Source organism: Aulonocara sp. 'chitande type north' Nkhata Bay, linkage group LG9 (assembly GCF_057382095.1).
Source record: "Aulonocara sp. 'chitande type north' Nkhata Bay isolate Kocher_YH1m ecotype deep benthic linkage group LG9, A_spYH_male_GT1.1, whole genome shotgun sequence".
NCBI classification, from domain to species: Eukaryota; Metazoa; Chordata; class Actinopteri; order Cichliformes; family Cichlidae; genus Aulonocara; species Aulonocara sp. 'chitande type north' Nkhata Bay.
This window is the reverse complement of record NC_141352.1, coordinates 31382480-31409382: the sequence shown is the minus strand read 5'-3', so window position 1 is coordinate 31409382 and position 26903 is coordinate 31382480. Positions and strand designations below refer to the sequence as shown.

The 26903-nt window shown below is 41.4% G+C and overlaps 2 protein-coding genes across 2 annotated transcripts in view; one reads left to right on the top strand and one right to left on the bottom strand.

Moving 5' to 3' along the window:
- Nucleotides 1-7755, bottom strand: part of LOC147322514 (receptor activity-modifying protein 3) — a 33508-nt gene extending 25753 nt beyond the window's left edge. Inside the window, exon 1 of the mRNA XM_086306954.1 lies at nt 7250-7755. Within this exon, the coding sequence (XP_086163080.1) occupies nt 7250-7301 (52 nt within the window). The 5' untranslated portion in view covers nt 7302-7755. The remainder of the gene's footprint in view (nt 1-7249) is intronic.
- A 3238-nt stretch (nt 7756-10993) lies between these two features.
- LOC147322513 (uncharacterized) lies at nt 10994-25529 on the top strand. Its single transcript, XM_086306947.1, has 5 exons — nt 10994-11280; nt 15820-15938; nt 16057-16186; nt 18820-18865; nt 19600-25529. Exons 1-5 carry the CDS (start codon nt 11168-11170, stop codon nt 24733-24735), a joined length of 5544 nt encoding a protein of 1847 aa, XP_086163073.1. The 5' UTR covers nt 10994-11167; the 3' UTR covers nt 24736-25529.
- The last annotated feature ends 1374 nt before the right edge of the window (nt 25530-26903 follow it).

The window sequence follows — 26903 nt, the reverse complement described above, 5'->3', positions numbered from 1 at the left end:
TTGTAAAACCCACACTAGAATTCAGACTTCCATCTGTTTTTCCTCACTCTACAACCTCAGACAAGCATTTAATTTCAAAACTACAAAGATTCAAACAGCCTGAAGCCACTTTGTGTCTTCTTATTTGAAGAAAGACAAAACCAGCGTCACACCATCGGGACACATCAGCCACTTTCTGTCGGGTTTGAAACAAACGTCAAATGGCATGGAGACGGAAAACAGTTGCATAGATACAAAGAACAAGACAAAGCTGTAAATCCAGAGGTCTGCTGAAAAAAAACCCACCTCTACTTCCCAAATAAAAGTCCAAAATTGGCTCAGTGACAAATCTGAGATCTCTGGCCCCATGATGAGATTCAAACAGGTACTCATGCTCGAGCTAACTGAGTGTTTTAAATTCAATTTTCTCTCCCCTTCAGTCAGAATGGGAAAAAAAGTTGCACTTTTTCTCAAATGTCCAAAGTTGTTGAAGGACTGCAGCAGTAAACACACACACACACAGCAGAGATCTGTGGTAAACATGTCAACTTGTCCTGGCCATTAATTAGAGCCCTTTGGCACCGTCTTTGCAGTAAGAAGCCAGCACACAGCAGAGGACTGCATTACCACGGTGACTGTGGCCAAAATCTCATCCTGGATGTGATGGATATACAGCTGGACAGATAAATAGACATATGACGTGAAGAAATTGTGTGTACATCCAGACAAATCCCTTTATTAAATTCCTCCATCAATCCTTGTAATTTAGAAAATGCTGTGACACGGTGGTGAGCTATGTCAGCATCCAATCAGTGATTTACACAGTGCTGAAGAAAGCCAGATTAACATTTAGCCTCGTTCCCCACAGATTATATTAAAGGGCTGCAGCTGTAAAAAGCTCTCTTTCTGTCAGCTGGTTGTCCAGGACTGTGAGAGACCTCTGCCACGGACAGTGCCAAAAAAAATGCTCATCTGTCTGCCTGAGAGACAGGAGGGTGTAAGAGAAAGGACAGCAGAAGAGGCACAGAGGGGAAAACACAGGCAGAGAGAAAGTTTGTCATGTGAAACCCAGAGTCACTCTATCACAACTTTAAATTGAGAGGCTTAGTCAGAGGCTCGGCACAGACCGGAGTGCTCTGAGGGTATTAATGAATCCAAGACCTTTAATGATCATCTTTCTTAGTGCCCGGTACCTCAGAGAGCGATGGCACGAGTGCAGGAGTCCTGCAAAAGTGTTCAATTAAAAGTTAGCCGAATCAAATTCTGAATGCAAATACGGCTGGCCACTTAGCTTATAATAACCAATTATGTATTATGAATGAATATTAATGCAGTGGACTGCTGGGTGCTGAAAACACAGGAACGTTAAGCTGACTGTTGTGAAAAATTATTCATTATATTTCCCATTTAATGTTACTTTACAAAAGAAAGCCTGACTGTTGCATGTGCTAAAGCCCCAGTGCCCACACATTACACCTGTATATGTTAGCTTTAGAAACACAACATTTAGACACATTTAGGCTCCAGCCATGCCATCTTTTCAGTGAAGCCTACCAGTGTGTGGGTTAGTGAGCAGACTATTCAGGAGTCCTCTTGTTAGCTAAAAAACAAATATTTATTAATATGTAGGAAATAGAAGGAAATTCTAGAATTTAAAATTTACTAATGCCAACTGATGCCTGAAAAGATGAATCCCATCATTGTAGAGCATGACTAAAGCAAACTGACATGAGGAGCTGAACAAGGACAGTGCAGAACTTCTACTTGAACTTTGCAATTAGATCAGTGAAATAATCTGCGTACTTCAATACCTCAGTTAAGAAACTTTAAAAAGTCTTTAGATATACTGGGAGCACACGTAAGTTTTACTGGGGATGTACAGGTCAGTGGGAAATCTGCACTGTAACTTTGTCATATCCGCAAACCCATCTGAAACCCTTAACCATAACCTACAGCCTGGCCTTGACATGCACCTCTCAAGAAATGTGACTACACATTAATTACACATAATCTCGCGTGAAAATGCCGACATTAAACGTCCTCGCTGAACTTGTGGGTTCAGAATGGGATTCAACAAATCATTACAGTGGTTACTTCTATCATTTATATACAGTCTACGACACAAATTTGTATCAAATAATTAAGGCAAATTAAACATAAAGCATGAGCTTTTCCTTCATTTTGTGTGCCAGGTTTCTATTGGCCAATCGCATCCTCATCACCGCCCGAGCGGCACAAACCATCGGGAATAACTTCAGAGGTCGTTGTCACATCCTGTCTGAAAGCCCTTTAAGGGACCGGACAGACATTAAGCAGGTCTGAACGTTAAAAGCAAAGCCCTCCCCAGCATTATTAATATTAATAAACTCCTCTTTACTACAAGAAAAACTCAGCTGTGGACTCCAGTAACTCTACAAGACTCCAAATGGAAAGGTCAGAATAGGGTTTTAAAATATGTATCAGAGAAATCATCATTTTCATTTCACAATCTTCTTCCTTGTCAGAAGCTGACAGATAACCCCACACACACACACACACACACACACACCGCTGCAAATAAGCCACGGGGGGCTCTGTTGCAGACTTGTGTTACGCAAGCCGGGGATAATTTATTCTCCAGGTTTTGCTTCAAGTAGAAATGAAATGAGGAGGGAGATGAAGAGTTCTTGTGAGGTTTCTTGGCTCTGCGTCCACGACCACAGATTTCTTCTCCTTTTTTTGGCCATTTTGAAACTCATTCTGATTCAAGTGGCAGCACTCGAGGGGTTTCATCAGACTTCTTTCACGTGTCCAGTTCTCACTGCACAACTGAAGCTGACTTTGATTACTTTGACTGAAATCTTTCCCTGTACATAGTTTAATGGCAGTAGCCAAAATCATCACAAATACAACAAAACTACTATAAGACAAAGTTTGATTGACCATAAAACTTTACCCAATCCCTGTTCAAGGCCCTCTTCCTCTATAACATTTCTAAACTGTCTCTTCCCTTTCTAATGTCTTAGATCTGCACGATACAACAGTTTGTGATATCATCAGCATCGCAGATCTTGCAGGCCTTGTGAATGATCCCTTCTCACAGCTGCTGCAAACCCCTTTCTGTGCTGAAGAAACCTAAACAAACAGCTTCGACACAAGCAAACAGCCATGCTTCCTTTCAGGCTCTGGTGAACTGTCCTAAAGATGTACAGTTATGGTTGGAGATAAGCTTCCTCAATCTGAACAAAACCAACAGAGAAATTATTTACTTCCAGCAATCCAGCCTGTTAGATGGGTATGACAGCTAAGACAGGCCTCTCAACGTGTTACTGCCACATGTCACTGGTGTGATTTTTCACTGTGCTTTAAAATCCGATGAACAGATTAGATCTGTTGTTAAGACAAGTGTATTTCAAAGGCTCTTCTGTAAGGTGAGGTACGCCTCCAAGCAACATGACTTTGAGAGAGTAATTCATGCTTTTATTACCTCTTGATTAGACTATTGTAATCCTTTAGATGTTGGCTCAGTTGTGACTTTGTCAACTGCATTATATAAAGAGCACTAAGGTCTACAACTAGCTGGTCTAAAATATTCCTAGATCCAAGTTTAAAAGCAGAAGCGACAGAGGCTTTTCTTGTGTCACATAAGTTCTAGTTCAGCAGTCTTGTTTTATTTGATTTTTACTCTATATTTCTTGTCGGTTTAGTGACTGTAATGCGTAGTGAAAGTTTTGTACAACTTGTACAGAACAATGTGCTATAGAAATAAACTGTATGTATTTTTACTAAGTGACTGGGCGACTGAAAATATTTTGTCCTCTGTGGATAAAATGGCACATTGTCATTAAGCCTGGCTTCAGTAACTGGTGTCGGTCTATCATTACACATTCAGCTTACTTCCCATTTCCAGTCGAGCTCATTAGAGCCGGATCTGCAGGCGAGAAACCTTCCCTCTGTCCGGTCTCCAGGTAACTCTGCCCTCTTGCTGTGTAGCTGTGAAACAAGCAGCAATGACGGCTGCTGTAAATATTAGCTAATGAGCTGCTGGTTTGCAGTCCTCATATTATTTGACCTGCAGGAGCTTTTGTGCCTCAAAGAGCACATCGAGCTTTTCTTCATCTCCATTAAGCTTCAGTCCTCAATCGTGCAGTTTTTCCTGTGGGGCTGCATCATTTAGATCGGTGAGAAGGAAAACATTTCAGCATTTTTACTACATGATAACCTTTATGTTTACTTGTTTCATCTATGAATCACTAATGCACATGTAAATAGGTTTTTTGAGTGAAAAACCTTAAAGAGACAGACATGACTAATGGGTCCATCACCAACACTGCACAGTAGCCCGGACTCAGGAAGACCTCGGCATTAGACTTTGATATGAGCAGGATGAGCGGGGAGACAAAGTTCAAGCCCCTCATGGTGCATGAAACTTTAACAGGCATCTGAAAGATTAACAACACTCTGAACACACCATCGGTTTTCACTCAAACGTGCCCTTTCCTGAGTATAATGACGTCAGATTAACCCGGCAGAGGACTGCAGCGTCGGACAGTCTTATGACACTTCACCTGTGGGAACAGCTGGTGTGTCTCACCATTGTAACCGATATTTTTCTTAACAAATCTCATAAAAAGATGAAAACTAGCAGCGTGTTACTGTCAAGCTTGAGGCCATTCATCTCTGCTAAGGACACGGGATTATTTTTAAATTGGCTGGATCTTGTGAAAAGCATATATTTCAAAACATGTTTTTTTTTTTTCACAACCTTGTTTTAAGGCAATACCATGATATCAAATAAGCCAGTGAGCTTTTAATAGCCACACTTAGCTTCAGAAATAAGAGGTTGGGGTTTTTTTGGTAAACGGACTGGTTCTTATATAGTGCTTTTCTACTCTGTATGTAACATGGCTCATTCATGAAAGCACATAGAGTACTTTTCTAAGTGTAAGAGCTCTCTGCCTTAAAGCCATGCACATCAAATGTTTCAGTATCTTCCCCATGTAGACTACAGAGCCAGGGATCTAACTACCAAACTTCCAACTTGCTTACCCCATTCATACTTTCTCACTGCGAAGGAAAACACCTCAGAGCTCTCCTTCTCCTGAACCACCCACAGTCTTGCAGCACCTGGTATCCCCAGGCTGTCTCCCATCCTAGTACTAACCAGGCGCAACACTGCTTAGCTTCTGGGACCAGCTTCACCATGGTGAAGCGGCTTTAATCAGAGCACATCATTTTCAAAATCAGTCAAGTCAACTCAAATCCAACAGCTGGCTTTGGCTTTTTGTGGAATATGTTGACAAGAAAACAAAAACAAGCTTAATTTTTTTTTTATTCACCCCAGGGATGAAACAAATATTTCAGCCTAAGCCTGGTCTAAGCTGAGTTTGGCTTTGCTGACTGCTCCCACCCTTGATGACACTGACCAGTGGCAGTGGCATTTATTTGTTCTGTCACGTCAGTTTTGCACTAGTAAAATGTTCGAAGATAGTGTGAGCTAGAGCTGAGGGAGCCTGTAAAAACATGGTTATTGTTGGTTCCCTGTCAGTGAATGGTGAGAAAATACTGTAATGAAAATATGCTTCCTCTTTTTTTGCCTTAAGTTGCATTTTCCTTTATTCCTTATTTGCTTCAGCAGTCAGCATTAATAAAAATGACTTCTCTTGATTCCTAAACAGCAGTGAATGTCTGCCTCGTCTAGATGATAAGACAGCAGCCGCATGCATTAAAAAAAGAGCTCCATGCTATAATCTCCCAGCAGGTCTATGAATAGCATTTTAAAAGAGCTTTAAAACACATCTTCACAGCATTTTTTTCTTCGTTTCTTCTTCTTCACATGGTGCTGAAACAGAGGGGCCCCGGGGCTTTTTCCCCTCACTGTCAGAAAGTATGAATAACTGTTTACTGGGCTTAGCAGATGCCTCACAGTCAGGGGGAATCACTCTCTTTCTGCAGCACAGATGGGGACCCTCTCCTCTACTTTCGGCTGCACCCAATACGCCAGACCTCCACTAAAAGAAAACAATTGGTGGCAACTCAGTGCAGTGTGTTCGGGTTTTCTTTGAACGCACGGCATCTGCTTTCTCTCCCTAATAGGGAGCTTGATGGGAAAATCTTTTGGTGCAGACAAGAGCTGTCACAGGAAACCGCTGCTGTGCGTCCTTACATCATGGGAATATAACTTGTTGTAGCAGCATCTGCGGCTATTCCGCCATCTCTCCAGTCTGAGTGCATGCATAATAATATTTATTTTTCTTTGGCTTTTTATTGCAGCAGACTGGGAATTTTGGAAGGATGATCTTGTCAGAAAATGTCCATCTAAGTTTTTCTTGGCCTTACAGCCCTGACAGCTGTTACATGGCAGAGGTCCAGGGGACTGTGGGCTGAAGGTCCTGGCAAGACACTGACCACATCCTTCAGCATACAGCAAGCTTAACTGGCATTAAAATGTCATTAAAAAGAACTTTCTGCAGTGTGTTAGACACAGCTTTTTTCTTTTATCCACCTCAGGTGTACAGAGGTAGCTACTAGAAAAGAAGTCCTTAAAAATCAAAACCTGGGTATTTTCAGTGAGTGTCAAGATGGTGCCAAAACAATATAACAGCTCAATAGATCGTGGAAAGAGTCTCTGCAACTGAACTCCTCTTCATCACCGAGTCATTATGGGGATTATACCTCCCTGATTTTGATTGTTATAGGTTATAGGCTGTCAAAAGGGCTCCGTCACAACAGCAGGTTATTGAGGTTCACATTATAACTGATGGCAGCCACCACTGAGCACTCTGTCAGTACAGAGCAAAACGCAACCCATCCATCAGAACATCTACATTTGGCACCCCACGGAAACCTGATTTCATACATGATTTTATTGTACCAGAAAAAGAAATAAAAAAAAACACTGGCCCTGATATATAGGTCAGGTCTGTCCACTGGGGCATGATGCCGTGATGCAACACTGCTTATCCTCCCTTCAGTGCATGAGTTATGAGATATGATAGATGTTCCTGACACTTCCTAGAGAAGAGACTGTGTACGCTCTGCAGCTGGGCAGTGCAGAGGAGCGCATTAATATAACAGACCAACGCAGGGGTATTTGCATTTGCAGGTGTAAATGTGCAGCACGGAATCAGAGAATAGCATCCTGCTCCAGTGCGCATATATGAAGATACATGGAAAACAACTCTGGCTGCAAAGAGCTGTTTTTATGTGAAGCAATTTCTGTTACAGCTCAGACAGGATGAGGAGGAGATTTCAATGATAGTTAAATAAAAACAGTCAATCAAATACTCACTTAAAACCCCAACAACAAAAAGTTTCAGCACCGCGAACTCATTTATATCCATCACGCTGCGAGAATCCAGTCAGCCTTGAACGAAAGCTCAGCTGCAGCTCCGCGGAAATGTACATTTGAAGCGATCCATACTTGAAATTATCCCAAAAGAGCGAGTTCCTTCATGCTGTCAGAGAAGAAGGGTGTTTGTTAAGGGGGGAAGAAAAGGCGCAAGAAAAAAAAAAGAAGAAAAAGAAAGAAATTAAAAGAAAGAAATCAGATGCCAGAGCGCGATTATGGACTGTCCTCGTGATGATCGCGGAGCTTCTCTGTGCCGTCAGGAGTCAGAACTCAGGACCGTAAACCCGTCCTGCATCCTCGGGAGGGAGGGGAGGGGCGCAGTCACACCGGATCACACAGTGGTTACCAATTAATTCTCAGCAGGCGACTGGAGACATTTAAAAGTGAGACGCGGAATTGTAGTTGATATGTAAATGACATAAGGATTCATCAGGAGCAAATAAAAGCAGGTCACCTCCCCACCACCATCTCTCCAATAATAGGCCTATTCTGTATTTGAACGCATGCTCACATAATGCGGCTTAAAAGAGCTTTCATAGTCTTTTCAAATGAAATGAAATAGTCATATTTGTACGTTTTAATTATCGTGTAGCTCCGATGGTCTAAATGTTGCTCCACTTTAGGTCACAACGACCCAAACTTTCTTTCGATGAAGCAATACTGACCTCGTATGGTTTCTTTTCACACTGCACTATCAATCAGTCTGCCTGGATTAAAAACAGAAAATGATTAAAGCCTTGTGTAACATTAAGATTACGCAACAGCCGAGCGCACTCAAATTCAAATTAAACATGTCCTGGTTGTGTTTGGATTTAAAGGATTTTGACGGAAAGCCCTTTTGCCTCCCCCCATTTAGTCTATTTAACAAAGTGGATCAGCCAGTTTATTTAGAATAGAGTATTGGCATTGCTCTGTAGTTAACTGTTAAGGTCTAACAGTAGCTCTGTTTTGCAAGCTTAAGGTGCAGTAAATTATTTTTTAGACTATAAAAAATAGTTATTGCACTCATAAATATAACCTGATTACTGTCTTCTAAAAAACTGATGGATTGTCTCTAAATCTATCTCTAAAATTAGAAATATCCTGTCTCAGAGTGACGACTCACGGACCGGTACCGGTCCGAGGCCCGGGGGTTGAGGACCGCTGTATTAATAGAGCTCTCTGCATTGAATCATATCTGTTATTAACCTCTGTCTCTCTTCCACAGCATGTATTTGTCCTGTTTTTCTTCTCTCGCCCCAACCGGTCGCAGCAGATGGCCGCCCCTCCCTGAGCCTGGTTCTGCCGGAGGTTTCTTCCTGTTAAAAGGGAGTTTTTCCTTCCCACTGTCGCCAAAGTGCTTGCTCATAGCGGGTCATATGATTGTTGGGTTTTTCTCTGTATCTATGAAGCGCCTTGAGGCGACTTTTGTTGTGATTTGGCGCTATATAAATTGAATTGAATTGAATTGAATTGTCATAAGCTTATTATTAATCCATTGAAAATACATAGGAGTAGGCACGGTTTGTAGATGCCATGTTAAATATAGTGGTCAAAATGGATATCTGCTTACTTATGTTTTATGTATTCGGCTAGAGACTGGCGACCAATATCCTCGTTATTGTGTCATTTATAAATACACATATGTTTATCCATCTATTACTGTTACACCGTGAGCAGCTATCACTGCTGCTACGTCACTGAGAGCAACAATCATAGTCAGAATTTTGGTATTTATGAAGGAAGATTAATGCTATAACAATGATGAATTAAGTACTTGTTAATGCCTTATTAATACCCTAGTAAAGCTGAATAGTGTGACATTATTATAAACGCCTACCCAGTTTGATTTAATTCTCACATCAAATGAGAGTTTATTTGCTACGTGCCCAACAACGGTAGCTCTATTTCAAATAAAATTTGTGCTGGATAAAAGCATCTAGCAGAGGCTAACAGCTGCAAAAATATCAGTTTTGACCTACAGGAAAATGTAGGATATCCTCAACAGCTCACCTCACCGCTGCTGTCATTGGATAGAAGTGAGCTTCACTGACTCATCAACTGGGACTCCTTTCACAAAGGTTTACAGCCTCCTCCAGAGTAAATAGACGTGGGCAAATACTGCGAGCTGAGGTAAACAGCAGACTGACAACCGAACTCACTACAGATGAATGGCAGCCAGTTATTTGTCCTACAGCAACTACTGTAGATAGGATTATGCACTTGGCAGGGGTAAGAAAAAAGAACTTAGCTGACAGTGAACTACTAACATCTAGTGGTGAGATTTTTCACATTGCACCTTTAATTTATAGTGAAACTGGTTCTACTCTGTTGAGGTTTTAGCCCACTAACCAGACCTTTTGCAGCTTATTTTCATATTTTGCTTTTGGTTTTACGTTGATTGACACCAGTAAATTTACATTTTCACTTTGATCCTTGTACAAACAACAACCTCCTGCATTCCTTCTCACATGGGCAACAAAATGTTGCAACAATAGTGTGGCAGAGCAGGAAGATGGTGCTGTTATCCATGCAGAAACTGTTTCTGGCAGTTGGTGTGAAAGCTGTGAGCCTGAAAGGACGAACAATGAATCAACAAAAAACCAGAAAAGCCACATGTGAAATGATTTTGCAAAGAAATAGAAAGAGAAAACTGTTGAGTGAGAGAACAAATAACCCAGAACACCTCTTTGGAAAAACCCAAGGACTGACTGCAACAGGAAAATGACTGCAATACTATTTTTCAAAGAAATTGAAAGAATAAACCTAAGTGTGTGTTTTTGTATCATAAATAACCTCAAATGGAGAGTTAGGCATTGTTTGGCACTGATCCGATATCAAGTGAATACAAGGCCAGAATTCTCAGAGATACCAAATCCTTTACCCTATAAAGCCTGCTCATATAGGGGAGAGCAATGTGTCAGGATTTGTGAGATGAATCATCATCAGTTTGCAAATTTCTGAACACATTTTACCGACCACAAAATCACTGTTGCTTTTACTTCTCACAACAATTAGTTAACCACACCTTTTAGCTTTTCATGCATTTTGAAACTTGTTAATTAAATGTGCTATAGGCTATAAATACAATAGACGTGACATCACACAATAGTGTCTGTTTGAAGTATATTTTCTTCATTTCCAAAAAAAACCTATTTAATGTAACACAGTTCAGTGGGCTACATACTGGGTTTAGAAACAATGAATCAATCCTATCTGATACCAATACCAGGTTAGTAACAATGCTGTCATATCTGGATCAATCTGCTCCACCTCTACCACATAGCACAAGGTCTGCAGAATGCAGTTTGGGCATGGGGGGCTCCACCTTAGATTAGTTTGAAGACATTTTTATGGACATTTGTAATGTTAGGCCAATTAAGCAGGATTATGACTTTCAAGTAAAAATTAAATTTTGCCAACTGTACTGTAATCCAATTTTTCTACTGTACACTCTTTTTCTGATCAGCTATTCAGATTTCTCTTTCTTCTTTGTACTGTCACCCCATTACAAAATAATCCTGCAAACTCCCCTGACAGAGGGCCTTGTAAAAGTACTTTCCTTCTTTGTTCAAAGGTGTGCCTCCAGGGCATGCTGCCAGGAAGCATTAATGGCAGTTTTTTCCTCAAAGTGACCAGAGAAGGAAATGATCCAAGTGGGTGACGTTTCTAGATAAGAGCCTCAGCAGCAGGTCTCATTTGCCCGCCGCTCACCTGTTCGTCACGGGAAGAGTTGACCTTTAACCAGCAGTGAGTGGTTCTCCCGGTCACGGGTACCTGGGCTGTTCTCATGGGAAATTTGGACTAAATTCCAAATTTTTAAGATGTTCTCTAAATCCAGTCTGAATGCTGAAGGCTTACTTAACCGGTTAAAATAGGATGTCAACAAGTGACGCAGGAGAGCTCAGAGTTGTAGGAGGAGAGACAGCTACGCCTCTGTACGGGACACCACCAGCAGCAGCAGCAACAAGGACACGGGCTACAACTGCAAGGTAGGTGGAAAGCTCCCGAAAGTCAACTTTACCAACCACCCTGTGTTTATCTAGTATTTATGAGGCTTTTAAAACGACATGTTAGCCGCTCCTGTATGCCGTGTTAGCCTCGTTTTGCCTTTTTAACTGCGAAGCGAGAGGAAAGAGAAGCCTCCGTGCCAAACCGCGTTTAAAAAACATCTATTTTTACAGAAGCAGCGGTGTGCTTGAAACGCACAAACACCTCACAGCCGAGAGAAACGTTGTGAACATTTATCACATTATTGCATCGTATTCGGCACTGAGATATTTCACTCGTTTCGCCATTTATACGTGGTTTACAGCTGCTTCGCGCCCACCTGCTGCTTTAAACAGAGTAAAGAGGCGGGTGGAACTTTTTGAAGAGAAGTAATATCAGTGATTATTGTGTGTTATGTGCTGTTCTGTATAAATGACGACTTCATATTGATGTAACGACCGTGTAAAGCTCCGTTGGGGTGGTTGGATGCAGGGCGTTAGAGTTTTGAACAGGATTTGGTTGGTGACACGCTCTTTTTCTTACTCATGAAACGACACGACTGGGCTCAAGCATATTTCTAAAGACTGAGTGCAGAATGTAATGAAAGGAGCTTTTGAGCATAGGATTTATGCTTCTTCCTTTTTTACTGAATGCACTTGTGAATTCACTGCGCTATCAAGCTGAGCTGCCTTTTATATCGTGTGTGGGTGCATGCCTTTGTCATTGACTAAACTAAACCACACACTGTGGCATCATCAGTGTTGTACTTCTGTGCAGCTCAGCTTCTCAGTCTTAACAGGCGAGCTCATACATGCACACCCAGGCCCAGAGTTCACTCTGAGGCACACACACTCCTGCTGCCTGTGCATGTCCACGGCTCTGCCTCCACATCCTCCTGCTAATTCCTCCTAAGTCTATCCACTCTGTTCCTACCTATGGGCTGAAAAATAAACAACACCACTGGAAATCTGACAGGGACTCGAGGCGTGGCAGCAAAAGAACAAGTCTCACTTTGTCTCGGCCAACTTTGCATGCAGGCAAAGTGATTAAGTTGTCTTTAGGTGAACCTGAAATAGAAGTTTGAGGTGTAAATCATTTGCCGGAGTTGGAGCATCACATGTGATTGTCAGTGCTGAGTTCACACCCACACTTGGATCCTTGCGGTTATGTAAGTGTTAGTTGGCAGATATGGACACACACCCACAGCAAAGCTGACCTAAAGTGAAGGGAACACACCAACATAATTTTACGAGCGTCTCTGTGCACAACACTGTGGCTCAAAGAGTCTCTCACGGATTACAATTGCATTACTCATCAGCTCGCAAAGCCATCAAAACAAACAGAGTCCCAATTCACAGCACGGGGTAGCACAAGCATTGTGCATCTGCAGACAGGGGATCAGAGGTCGCTGATGCCTACACATGAGGTTATAGATTTATTATTTCATGCATTTACACGGTCATCCTGGACAGTTTATAACAACTCAGCTAAACTGAAAAAGAAATTGCTAATTTGTCTTCTTGTTAGCAAAAAAAAATACACCATCTGTAAGTTGAATAAGCAATTTGAATAATTGCAATTGAAAATAACTTCAGTTATTCAACATGGATTCAAATCCATCTGGTTTTTAACCAGAGCATGCTACCAAGATTTAGTTCAGTAAAGATGTTTTCAAGTCATATTTTCAAAAGTACCAATACTAAGCATTTGGCATTTCTTCCATCTTGAGTTGTTCACATTTGGAGCGTTTCGTGGCTGAACAAAACTACCCAGTGACAGCTGGGGATGTGTGAAGACTTGCCACAGTTTTTTTTAATTATTCAAAGACAATAACGTAGGAATGCACAAATTGTGAAATTCTGAGGCAGTACGTGTTTTTTGTAGGACAGCCAATATCTGACGCCAATAGCAATAATTTTTCCAGTCATTTAATTTTGTGAAAAACGAAGAAATAAATTGTAAAAAAATAAAATAAAATTCACAGCTGAAATACAAGTCGAGATGATTGGGATTTCTGAATAGGACGCCTCAGGGATGCCTCGTAGGTGAGGTATTTCAGCATGTCTTAACACATATTCTTGTATCAATCAGCAGCCGGACCGATTTTAGCCAGAACTGATATCCAGGACGCGCTCAATTAACAGAGGAAATAACTACCTTAGTATTGAGCTATTACATGTCAGCAATTCCATCTACTGAAAGGGAACAGTGAAAATTTAGCCCGTGACAACGCCATGTCTAACCCTACTGTATCCCTGGCTAATCAAATTATGCAGTTTATGTTTTTGTTAAATTTATTGAATTGTTCTCCTAAGTCAGGGGTGTCAAACACAAGGCCCAGGGACCAAGCAATGACTCCAATTTGTCCCACAGAAAAGCTTTAAAAACATTTCTGTTATTTATTTATTTACATTGGGTTAAAAAAAACATTTTCAGTGATTCACAAACATTTTCTTTAATAATTATATATATTTTATTATAATTATAATTGCAATTTTATACATTTGTTTACGATTTAAGCACCAAAGAATCATGCTGACAGATTTCTTTCATTTATTGCATCACCATTTCTCAAAATTGTATTTATTTTTCCTATATTATCTTGTGTTTTCTAATTTAATATAAAGGACCTTGGTGTAACTGTTGCTGTGAATAATTTGTGAATAAGTCCGACCCATTTAAGATCAATGTAGGGTGTATGTGATGATGAGTTTGATGTCCTTGTCCTAACTCTTGGCCATCAGGGAACAAACAAAATATCCATTCAAAGTGGCACCAAAGTCCACGTACATCATTTTTAAGTTTGTTTCAGTTAATGGAGCTACGTGGTGGTAGCGGTCTGGAGGCACCGCAGTGCTCAATCGATTTCATGATTACTTCAGCAGTTTGTGTGACTGCAGCCGTCGGGCTGTACCTTCGTCCTCAGGTGGACAAATCAGCACATGTTTATGTAACCACGGAGCTAGTGATGCAGATAATGATTAAAAGAAAAGCCATATACCTTTCACTAGTCACATAAATTAAAAATATACTTTCTGAATTGGGTCTTGTGCTTGTGATCACTAATCACAGACCTGTCACTTATCAACCAGGGCTCTTACAGGTTGATAAGCACTGACAGAGCCGTGATGTGGGAAGAGTTCTGCAGCTGGTTGGGGTTCACTGAAGGTGTGTTATCTTTGGCTCTGAAATGCTGTAGAAGAGCGCGAAGATCTCCTTCCCTGCCTTCCTCTTTTCTCTCCGCTCCTCTCTCATGTCATGTCGTGGCAGGCTTTTATAATCGCCTCCCAGCACTCTAATGAGGCCAATGAGTGGCCCCTGAAGGCAAGGTGGATAGTGAGAGCTACAGCTTTCTATGATGTGCCATGTTATTACAAAAAAAAAAATCAAAGGGCTTCATTTTGTGATCACAAAAAGCACCACAGGTTAGATAAAGACTGCTAAGCAACAATTTCCATCCACTTCCAAACTGCTGAATGCAATAAAAATAGAGAAAGTGATCCCAGAATGTCCTGTAAGAGATAATTGTTGCCATTTCGTTTGTTCTGTTTACCGAACAAAGGTTGCAGCGACACGTACATTTCTGTTTCAGTAACCGCCTCATCTTTGTTCTGGTGTCATCATCGTGATCGGTAGTTGGCACGCCAGCGTGGGTTCAGCGTTGGGTTGCGGCAGTAAATGTGCATATGCATGTTTGAGTGAGTGGGTGTGTTAGCTCTGTACCCTGGTTGTAACAGAAAGTGTGGAACGAGATGCCGAATAGTTATATAACCACTGCTTATCGGTCCAGCACTGCCGGAATGATGAGATGAGAGAAGCACGGCTGCTTGAATTTCCTTCAGTTCTCAGTTTGATTTCATGCTGCGGAAACTAGATTACAGCGGACCAAACAATAATAATAATACGGCTCTTTTTCAGTTTTAGACTTTTGAGTGGACAGGAAAAGATGTTGTAGATGGAACTACACACCGACAGTGACGATCTCTTTTTGCGTAAAAAAAATAAAGGACATAATTTGCATTTGGAAATAGGTGATAAATCATCATTGGAATGCTAAGCAAATCGCAAATTGTTAAAAAAATTGCAATAATATCATAAAGTTGGTAAAAATATTGCAGTATTACTGTGTCTGGTGATGCTGCTTTTAGTCATCATCATACTAAAGGGGGGAATCACATCGCTTCTTTATTTTTGAGTATGTACGTAGTTTTAGGGTTTTGTGTGAAATCCAGTTTAGGATAAATTCTTCTTAACTTCCTGTGACTGCTGGTGGGTAGATATGAAACCACTGATGGAGCTGTTGAAAAAAAGTACGTAGTTATCTTTATCTTTTTTTGAAGGAGAACAAGGAAGGCTGTGTTTCTGCGGAGCCCGTTCTCGGTGTGACAGAGATGAACAGACATTATTACTAAAAAATGTTTCAAAGTGTTGAGTTTGCGCAGAGAGAAAATGCTCAATGCAAAAATTGAATAATCGAGTTCAAGTTTAGTTATTTTGCATCAAGTTTTTATTTGTTCATTTACTTATTTATTTATTTTTAGAGAACAACAAGATGAAACATTTGGTGAAACATTCAAGCAGGAGGAACGCCATGGTGACAAACGCCCAGCTGAGCAGTTCTCTCACCAATCAGCAATCACACAGAAGGAAACACACAAAGGTGAAACGTGCATCTGACATTTAAGCTATAGCTCTTAAAAAGTTGAGTCAAGAATCTCTTCTGTTTTGGGTTTCAGCTGTAAACACCTCATAATCACTGAATTCTGAATGTGTTGCAGCACTAAGAAAGGACCAAACTTCTTCCTGTGGTGATGCAAATATCCAGTTCCAGCAGTCCAGCTTCACCTCCTGCCACGTCCTCAGACTCTCCACTAATCCAGGCATAAAACACAGCAAGAGTTTATACAGGTAAGCAAGGGAAGGGATACATTTACTGACTGGCCTTGATTACTGATTCATTTAGACATTTTGTTTCTGGAGCACACGTCAGTGAACAGTCTGTTCTGCTCTGGCATTCAGGACAGCATCCCATAATCATGTTACTCCCCATCTGTCTGTATGATAGGGCTGCAACAATTTGTCACTATAATTGATGACGTCGGTTATAAAAATTAATCTGGACAAAATCTTATTGTCGACACATCATACACAAATACCTTCTAAATGTGTTTTTGTAACGAGCTCCCTGGAGCTATGACATCAACTATGAATGGTTCAGCTTTAGAGAGCTAATTTAGTGTGTCGCATTTATACCTTGTTTATGTAAATGATTGTACAGTAGTGTTTATGTTAGCCTACCTGTCAGAAACTTCCCATGGATGATGCTTGCCACGTGAACACAGTTTTTCAGTTTTGTTAGCTAATGAGTGAAATGTGATAGTAAAGCATTAAACAGGATTAGCTACTCTGCCTCCTAGTTTGTTTGTTTGTTTTCTCAAATTAAAATGAGCATTTATTCTGGATAGTAAACCTTTTCCATCTAACGTTAGGTTGCTAATCTGTGGGTTGGACCGTATCAGTAATTAATTATACATATAATCAGTAAAGAGTATAAATGGCTTCGAATACTACACAATCTGAGACACTATGCTATCTAACCAAATTATTAGTTATTATTAATTAGTGATTTCTAATTCTGTATTGTTCTGTTTTACTAGTATTAAGCAAAGGTGTATAGATGAGTTTGTCCTGTAAAGAGGCTCACTGCACCTCTGGCTGAAGTCTTGACAGAGAGCATCTTTAGCATGATTAGCATGGGACGAGACAACAGGGTGACCTCACAGGTGGACAGACTTGAGCAGGTGAGGTACTAGAACCTAGAACAGGAGGTTTGTCAACATGAAGGGGAGAAAAGAGTTATTGAAATAATCATTGACTAATCAAAGAAAAATTAGCAGATTAGTTGACTACCAAAATAATCTTTAGTTGCAGCCCCTACTGTATGACATTAACAAGTGTGGAAAACTGGTGTAGAAACCACAATCTTCAAGCTCATACACAGCCCTGCATCCTATTGTAGATTTATTATGTGAAAAGTGCAGCTGCACAAGAATTTAAACAGTATTGTGATGGATAGTTGCTTTGCAACGTGGAAACATTTTTTTTACTTAAGTAAAAGCTATATAACTTGATCTATAATGCAATATTACACAAATTACACAAATATAGATTTCCTGTAAATACTTAAATGAAGCAAAAGTTTTTAAGGGAGGGACGAGTGCCACCCTATTTTAGACACACCCATGGGCGGAGCCTTCAGAGTTTGAAATGACTGAGACATATCAGAGAACCCTGGGATTTGATTCCTTGTGTGTTTTGAGGTGTACTGAACTGATCTTCCCTACATTTTTTTCCAAGTGTGTCTCCTAATAAGCGGTAAATCTACATCTCACAAACTGTTTCTGAGGTCTGCAAAGAGGAACGCCGGCCACTGATCACATTTTAATCACTCGATTTACAACATCCTGTCAATCAGTAAACGAGCTGTGTCTGCATTCTTTAGTCTGAGACAAAGGACCTGGAAGAGTCAAGTGTTTGCATAAACGCGGACGTACGCTTAATAAAGTGTGTTAGCTTATGTCTCAGTAGTACGAATGCATTGTTTTTCTTGTTTTAAAATATTTTAAACAGTGTTTCCTCTGGAATTCGGAAGAAGAGAAGATGTGTAGCTCTTGCAATCCTATGTGTGGAAGTCTGTATTTACATTCTCAAAGTCAATGTGACATGTTTTATTAATCATCTACCTGTGGCTTCATTTGTTATACAGAGAAACTTCCTTAAATCAGTCATGCAGGAGAATCTGAGGTTATTTTAGGTGAAACTTGTTGCCTTGGTTTTGCCTCAGGAAAATATTTACCTTTTCTATAGTTTAATCTAACATTATATAATAACTGCTTATAACATTGTGTCAGAGGTTTTTATTAGAATAAGATAAGCCTGTCAGCAGAGGTCTCAGATCAAACACGCTTTATTGGTTATGTCAAAGCCACACCCCCTTTCACTGTGTACTAGTTACCTGCGTTCATGTCAGTCCAACATGGCCTTATATAGACAACTTGTGTGTGAACTGTACTTGTACAACGTGTTCCACATCAATTTAAAAAAGTAAGTAAGTGTTTGCATGATTGCTTAGTAGGTGTGACTTTAGTTTACATCTGCCGGTGAGAAAGTTGTGTTTAGAGACGGTGATTGATGTGAGGAATGCGAACGTTCCCGTCGATCGGCATTGCTGTGGCAAATTCTAGATTTAATCCCTCTAATGTTTCATTCAAAACAGTTGGACCGTCTGACATTCAGAAATGAGACTTGTAGCAGAAATTAAGAAAAATTAAGTTTACACTGCACATTCACCACTAACAAAATCAAAGATTGCCCCAGTTGTGTGTGTCTTTGTATGCAACAAAATTTGCACTGCAACACTAAAAAAGTGCATTATTTTAGAAAGTTGTGACAATGTCTCAGTTTCTTTTTTCACAGAACTGTCGCAGCTGCAGCATGCACCCAGAAATCTAATACACTGTGTCTTCTCTTTGTATCAACAGATTGATTGAACCACAGCGATTTGTGATCAAGGACAGCAGTTTTCAGGTAAAGACTACAGTCTAATAGAATCAAGCACATTACACACACGCACAGTGTAAACCTGATATAGACCAAATGTGAAATTGCAAACTTTGCTCCCACTGATCCAGAATCCAGAATCTAATCAAAAGTACAGATCAGAAGTTTAAAGTGTTTAAAAATCTTTGAAAAGTCACATAAAGCAATGGTGACACCATGTTAAAAATATGGTTTTAGATTCATTGTTATTTTAACAGTTATAAGTGACAGGGTGTGTTTGTGTTCCTTGTGAGTGTGTTTCCCTGCTAATCTTTCATGTCTTTCAAGATAACCTGTTTGTCAAGGATCTCTTAAATAACTACTGCATGGGAACAGACACTCAAGAAAAGCTTGGGCCTCAGTGCAGGCAATTTAAAATTCTGAAAAGCCGCTACCATTGATCACTAGCTGTCAAAGTTAGAAAGCTTTTTACATTCCTGTGCACAGAATTTGCATTGGTATAATATGATAAGCCCAAATTTAATGTGAATATGAAAATCATTGGACTTTAATGATACAGCTAGGCAAATGCAAATATATGTTATTGAATATTCTAGTATGGGTCATAGGAATTGTTTTGTAGAACTTTTTTTATTTATATTATAAATATTATAAAGTTTAAAGTATTAAGATTTTAATTGTTGGTGATGGCAGGTGTTCAGAAAATTGTAATTTAGTATGAAAAAAGTGGGTCCTGTCAGTAAAAGTTTTTATTTTAACAGATTAATGGAAGAACGTCTGCATCACAAACCTCTATAGAGGCACCCAGCATCTATCGATTGTCAGAGGTAATACCATTTCCAGCCAAGGAGAAAGACAAGGTCATCACTGCTGATTGCAATGAACTGGAGATTACCAGGGACTTGAGCAGAACTCAGGCTTGTTCAAATAGTGACTTTGGGGCACATAAGCTTAATGCCTTGCACAGACTTCCATTTGGATCACAACCAAGGACTTACACTGGATCTCTAACTCGAGCTGAGTCAGAGGGAAATATACAGGACCGTACAAAAGGCCTTGCAGACCGTCTTCAGGAATTATCTGACCCGCCCAGAACTATGTTGTCTTCCTCCATGGTCACGGTTCTCGCTCCTCACTGGAGTGGCCGACTGCGACGTTCCAAAAGATTTGATGGAACCGGCAGCTCTGAAGCCCAGGGAAATACGCAAGATGTGACAGGTGCTGCAGCAAACCGTGGTTTTCAGCAGACTCGAAGCCAACATGGTGTGGAGAGGGGGTTTACAGGTGGACTGGGAACCCAACTGAGGCCCCCATTTTCAGATCTCAGGAGGAACACAGTGGACTGGTCAACTAAAAGTGATCCTTTGAGCTTGGAATCTAAAAGGGAAATGATTAAAACTGTTTCTTTGGACGTGAACTCTGGAAGGATGGACAATAGAAAAATAGACAGAGGTTCTTTAAGCGCTTTACCTACCAGTGCCTCTGTATCGCAGAGCCAAAATGAACAAAGGCAAAATCCACAAACTGTCCATCAAGGCGGACACTCATCTTCAAGCTCCAAACCAACAACCAGCAACGTACTTCTTTCTTTAAGGAGAGGCAACATCGGTGGCAAGAATCTCTCACAGAGCTTTCTCAATAATAATGAACAAGAGAGGCCAAAGCCGCTCCTCTCTCCATCATCTATTTTTTACAGGACAACTGAAACTAGCCCTGTCCTTTCCCCATCACCCTCCAGCCTGAGAGAGCAGAGCACCTCTGACAGGTTCATCTTTGCACCTTTACCAGTGGACAAAAATGCAGACGGCAAACCCTTTGTCCAACAGTCTCAGACAATAAATAGGATTCAGTCCAGTCTCACATCCTCACAGACATTTTTAGGTAAAGGACCATCAGAAAGTCAACAGAACTACAGGGACAGAAGTAAAACTCTATTTTCAGAGACCCCAGTCTCCTTGTCCAGACAGCCCCCATTTGACTCTTCTGCCCAAGTGAAAACCCAGTCCTTTCCTAAAAGGACCACGCTGAAACAAACTTCCTGGTGGAAGCAAGTTACCCAGGAAAGCAGTTTCCCTTTCACCCCAAAAGACACAACCAACAACAAAGACAAGCCAAACACAACCTTAATTCCACCCTCCAATAATAATAGTGACATGACATCTCCAAGTCAGCCTGATAACAAAAGCAGGGGTAGTCCGGTCAACAACAACAGAGACAACAATAACACAGCAGAGTCAGTTTGCACAGGTAATATGAACCTTTTTATGAGGGCACAGGGAGGAACTCACCATCTCGGACAAAGAAATGCTGGGAATTCACCTGACTGTGATTTGCACAGGTCTGTCAAGGACCAGTATAGCTCAAATGTAAACAACAGAGAATACCCAAAGCCGCACAGTGTGCCAGATGTTTTGTCTAGTTCTAAAATTAGCAGAGCTACAGCACAAACAACACTGTGTCAACCTAAAGATCCAGGCAAATATGATTTAACCGATAGTTCATATACAGCAAATATGTCTGAGTTACCATCTGCTTTGCAAAATCCCAGGAGCTCAGATACACCCACAGAGAGCAGCAGCAAGTACAAAAATAATTATTTCCCACCAAAACCCAACAACACCCCCATGCCTCCTCACAGCATAGACTCACACAGGTTTATCAGCACACCGCTCTCTCTTGATATCACCAGTACTGTCAATGGTAAAGTTCATACATGTCAAAATGCCTCTGGTCCCCAAACCTCAAAAATGAAAAGTAGTCCTTCCTACCATTCTCAGTCTGTTCCTTCTCAGACCAATATTCATACCTCGGCATATGCAACCTCCACTGGCTCTTTGTCCCAGAAAACAAAATTTACCAACATTTCCTCTGCCACACCTCTTGGATTTGAAAGAAGTTATGCTTCCATTCCTAAACCTTTCCACCCTAAAAGTATGTCCAGTCTGATTTCCACAGTCGGTTCTGTCTCCAAAAAAGACTATAGCGCCACTGCTTCCAACTCTTCTTCCTCTGCCACTGGCAGCCACCCTGTAGCCACCACTGCCTCAAGTTCTTCCCTTCTCAGTCCTGCTGTCACCTCTGCCGTTACCTCTCCTACCTCTGCCACTGTCTCCACTCTCCTAACGCCTCCTGCAACCCCAGTTATTACCAACTCCACTTCAGAAACTTCAAGCCCTAAAAAAGAGGGGAAATATTCCAGCAGCTTAGAGAAAGAGCCAAAGAAACTTGAGAAAAAGAAAGTGAGAAGAGTGACATGGGATGACTCAGTGGATCTGCAACAGTCAGAGTCCATCGCTGTGGAGAAGCCAGAGTCGTCAGAAGTCCAAGCGACCCCTCAAGCTACATCTAAGCACATGCGAAATGCTCCATCCATCTTCTCCTTTCTGAGATTGAGCAGTTCAACAAGTTCTTCTGTTTGTCCCCCTAAACCCAAGACCTCCAGCATTGAGGTGGAAAAACCAGGAAAGTATAGATCCTTATCATCTGACTCGGCTGATTTAGCATTCAGGGAGTTTGAGCGAAGCAAGCAAAGAGCTGGTGATACTATGATTTTTTACCAGGGAAGACAGGACTTGCCCACACCAAGGCATGAAAGGACACTATCAGTGGAATCTGGCACAGTTCAGTGCCGTACTTCAGCTCCTCTCTCCCTCCCTCCTGACTTTTCAAGTGGCTATAAGGTTCGTTATAGCTCTCCTCCTTACTCCACACTCATGTCCGCAAGGATGACACAAGGGGAGACAAAGACGAGAACGACCAGACCAACCCTCTTCTCACAACCCTCCCAGTCAAATTACACCCCACATCTCTCTGTAAATACTGACCCAGTTTCAGTCATGACCTTATCCACATCCAAACCTCCTATGTCACCTCCTAGACCCTCCCTTTCCTTGTCCTTACCCTTCCAAAAGAAACCTCCCAAACAAGAAAGTCCAAATGTTGAGGTTTCAGAAGCTGATCGAGCAAGCAACAATAACAGCGGAGATAAAGGCCAAGAGCGAAAGCTATTACTTGTAGACAACAGAATTCACATCAGACCTCCTTCCCTGCAAGGTGATAAGGCAGACGGCTCCACATATGTAACTGAGACACTGGTCTACAGCCTTAAATCCAAAGTAGATGCATCAACAGCCGCAAAAAACACCACACCTAATGCTTTACAGCATACCAATAACACGCCGGTTTCCATGGAGACCAAATTTAGTCAACAGTCCCTGACAGGGCAGAGTATAGGAGCAGCAGGTGAACCATGTCGTCATTCAGGTCAGAGCTCCAACAGCAGCAGCTCAACAGAGAGTCAGTCCCGGGAGACAGAAGACTCCAGCAAAAGCATGAAGGAGACTATAATGGGGAAAAGCAGGTTTTTCTCAGTGGACGTTAATAATGAACAAAACACAAAGAGAAGCCGATTTGCACTGAAGAAGAGCGTCAGTACACCAAACTCCAGTTTGACAAGGTCAGAGTCAGACAGGGCCAAGAGTAACAACAAAGTAGACCAAGTCTTTAGCAAACTAAAGCAAAAATTAAGCACAAGATGGTCAACCTCACAAGCACCTTCTGTTAGCGGATCGAGCGATGTGAGTGTTGAGAGTAGCAAAATTCCAGAGGAAACAGTGCCAGAGAAAGTAATGGTGCTGAACGACAATCAGGAAACAGAGGCTTCGAACAGGTGGACGCAAGATAGATACATTCTGATACCGTCCTCGGCTGCTGGAAACACAAAAGTTGGAAATCAGCATTCCAGCTGGACCGAAAAATCATCTCTAGAAACAGACCGTGACATGCAAAATGCTTGTGCAGAACAAATTTCTGAAAAGAAAGGCCCAGTTTATCTGACGGTCCACGGTCCAACAGTTGACCAGTTAGACCTTGAACAAGACCAAGTAGATTATAAAGCAACAAGCCTCTCTTCCAGAGATCCAAGTCCCAGTAGAAGTCCAGCTTTTCCAGCTTCATTCAGGAGATCCACACCTAGTCCCAGGAGTCCATTCTCTCCCTTCTCCTCTCTTTCACCAATGTCCCCATTTTCCTCGTCTGATGTAACAGACGACAGCGTCTTCTACAGCCCAAAGCTGCATCGCCGCAGAGAATGCTCCTCTCCGTGCGAGCACGGAGAAGGGATCAGCTTGGGAGTTCCGAGAAAAAGCCGGGCATCCGTAGGTCCTCCATGTGTGAGCCCAGGACATGACAAGGAAAACTTGGCATCCTCTTATGCAGACTTAAAGTATGGCATTGAGCCTGGGAAGTCCTTTTCTGTGAGTTCTGTTCTCTCCAGTCGACCCTCTGGACCGGGACGTATTTCCACAGGATCCAGATTCATGAGTGTGGGTGACCTCTCTCAGTCTGCCTTTTCTTGTGGAGGTAATAGTGGAGATTTGGATCAGTGGTCTGTCAAATCCGATTGGAGCACAGTGTATGACTTTCAGGCTTCTGAAGATGGTCGAAAATCATATTTCCCAAGTGATCCTGGTAAAATGCGATCAAGATCTTTGCCTCGATCGCTGACCAGGTGCTTGGCAAACTGGAGCTCTGGAGACTCTCCTCAACATGTAAATGCTACAGCTTCCAAGCCTGCTCACCTCCGGAGTCCAAACATGAACATTTGCCAGTTTGTGTGGGATGCAGAGGCCCCACCCACTCCTCCTCCAACACCTCCTCTGTCACCAGTGTCCAGGCGCATGTCCAAAGCACCCAGCCTTTCCTCTCCAACCTTTCCTAGCTCGCCAGGAGTACTACATCCAGGGGACAGCCAGTCCAGGGGGCATTTGCCCTCCAGAGGTTATGTATCCAGCCTCAGCACCTTTGATGAGTCATCAGACAGCAGCTCGGACACAACAACTGATGACGAATACTACTTAGAAACAGATGATGAGGGAGAAAAAGAGACAGAACTGTAAAAGCAGAACAAGTGCTTTAAAAATGCAAGTTTCTGAAACATCCATGAGGGAGGGGATAAAGGAGGTGCTGTAATCTTTTGGTGTGTAATGACATCTGCATCTCTCCTGCTTTTGTTTTTTTGTTTTGTGTTTTTTCACTCTGTTGAGACCTGAGCTCAGTCGGGACACCAGGTATCCTGCATGATTTGGTTTTCGGAAGTGGTTGTTGTGGTCAGGGTAAAAATATACACAATACAAGTAAGCATGGATTATCAGCATAAGTTTAAATACGTTTTAAGTATGTACCATATGTTGTATTTGAATGCAGACCTGTAATTCCTGGATAACAAATAGACATTTATAGTTTGAGTGTCGCATGGCATTAGTGAGGTATATGCTGTATCTTTGTAGTTGTTTCAAAGAACAAACTACTCTGTAAGCTTAGGCTTTTTGCACAAGTCTTTAGGTTTGCATTTCATCCTAGTAGGTAGCAATAAGTACTGAGGTAACGTGGATAAATGTGCTGTCATATGATATTCCATCATCTCTGTTCTGCTATGTTTAAGAAATGAAATTAGTTTTTGGTAAATGTTCTAATCGTAAAGCTGATATTTTCTTAGCACTTGTTTTGTTTTGTTTTTCAAAACAGGAAGAGTTTTGATTTTTTTTGTACTTAGGGATGAAATATAATCTTGATATGATTAACATTTGTTTTCACCCTTATAAAGTGCTCTATACGGTGCCTGCTCTTATTTGCACAGTGATAAATTCTTAATATATCTATTTTATAAATAAATGTAATATTTCTAACAAGACCTGATGTTTTGGGGATTTCTCATCACCTTGGTTACACTTTTGTTGTTATGTCAGATTATATAACCATCATCGGCATGATTTGTCCTTGAGTCATTAGTTTTGTCCATTGCAGTGCTCGCATGCTTTAAGTGAAAAGGTATGTTGATAATTGGTATGACAAAAGATTTGGTTGTGAATTCCAGTCTGTAGGGAACGTCAGTGATCAAATCAATCACAGCGCTTTGGTGGATGCTAATTTCTTAAAATAATGTGTGCTCTAGGTGGGGCTGTTCAACGGTCGCACATTGTTCAAGCGGGTGTTTCCTTTTGTTGTCAACACACTGTGTGTTGATCATTAGATAAAACATCCATTAGAGTTCTTGCTGGCAGTGTACTTGTATCCCAGACTTCCTCTCCCATGCATGTCGAATTTTTCCCGGAGAGACTCTCACTAAGATGCCACAATCTGCTTTGTGTTATTACCCATGACATCACCAGGGAAGGGCATGGCTGCTTCACGTCGTGTGTCATACTCTTCAGAGCAGTTGAATGTGGTTTTCCATCTTATGTCTTAAAAGGGGAAAGTGTAAAAAGGAGGTGAAACAACAGCCTCGCCCAGAGCAAAGTCAGGCCTAGAACTCTCTGATAAAGACACAGATAGGAGTCTAACTGATAAAGTTTAAATTAGTATTAAAGTGCTGAATCAGGCTGTTGCACATGGGAGTGTACCGGAGGAAGTGTAATTGTACACCAAAGGTGTAAAGGGTCAGTATCTACAGCAATCAATGTTTTCGTTTTTTTAGATGTTCAGTACAGGGGGCTGTATTTATATTGGACTTCCTTAGCCTCACAGACCACACAAAGACTTTTAGACTGACTATGGAAAGAGAGCACCCCAAGGAAGCCCACACAGAGCTCACCACTGCACCACCATTATGAAGTTTACGCCCCCAATGTAGGCCCGCATGAAAGTCTGGGATCTGCAATGGAAAAATGGAGATCTGAGTCACTGTAGGCATCTCGACACTCAGAGTGCCTGCCGGCTGTTTGGTATGAGAGCTGCAGATCACACGTGAGAGCAGTATTAGGTTGCACCTGACAATAAACAAACATGTTTTGGTCTCTTTAATATGAAGCTCCAGCATGGACGCAGCCATGTTGGCATCAAACAGGAGAATGTTTTGTTACTGCAGGTGCAGCTATTCAGCAGAGGTTAACAAACGAGAAGGACTGCTTTGGAAACGGTTTCAGTTACAATAATGTTTTTTCTTCTATTGTTTTCTTTATGAGATTATGTTGTAAGGTAGGTAACCTTTATATCATGTAATTAATACATTTACTTTGACCCTATTATATCATCAATATTGTAACCCTCATGACAAGCAGTCTGTTTT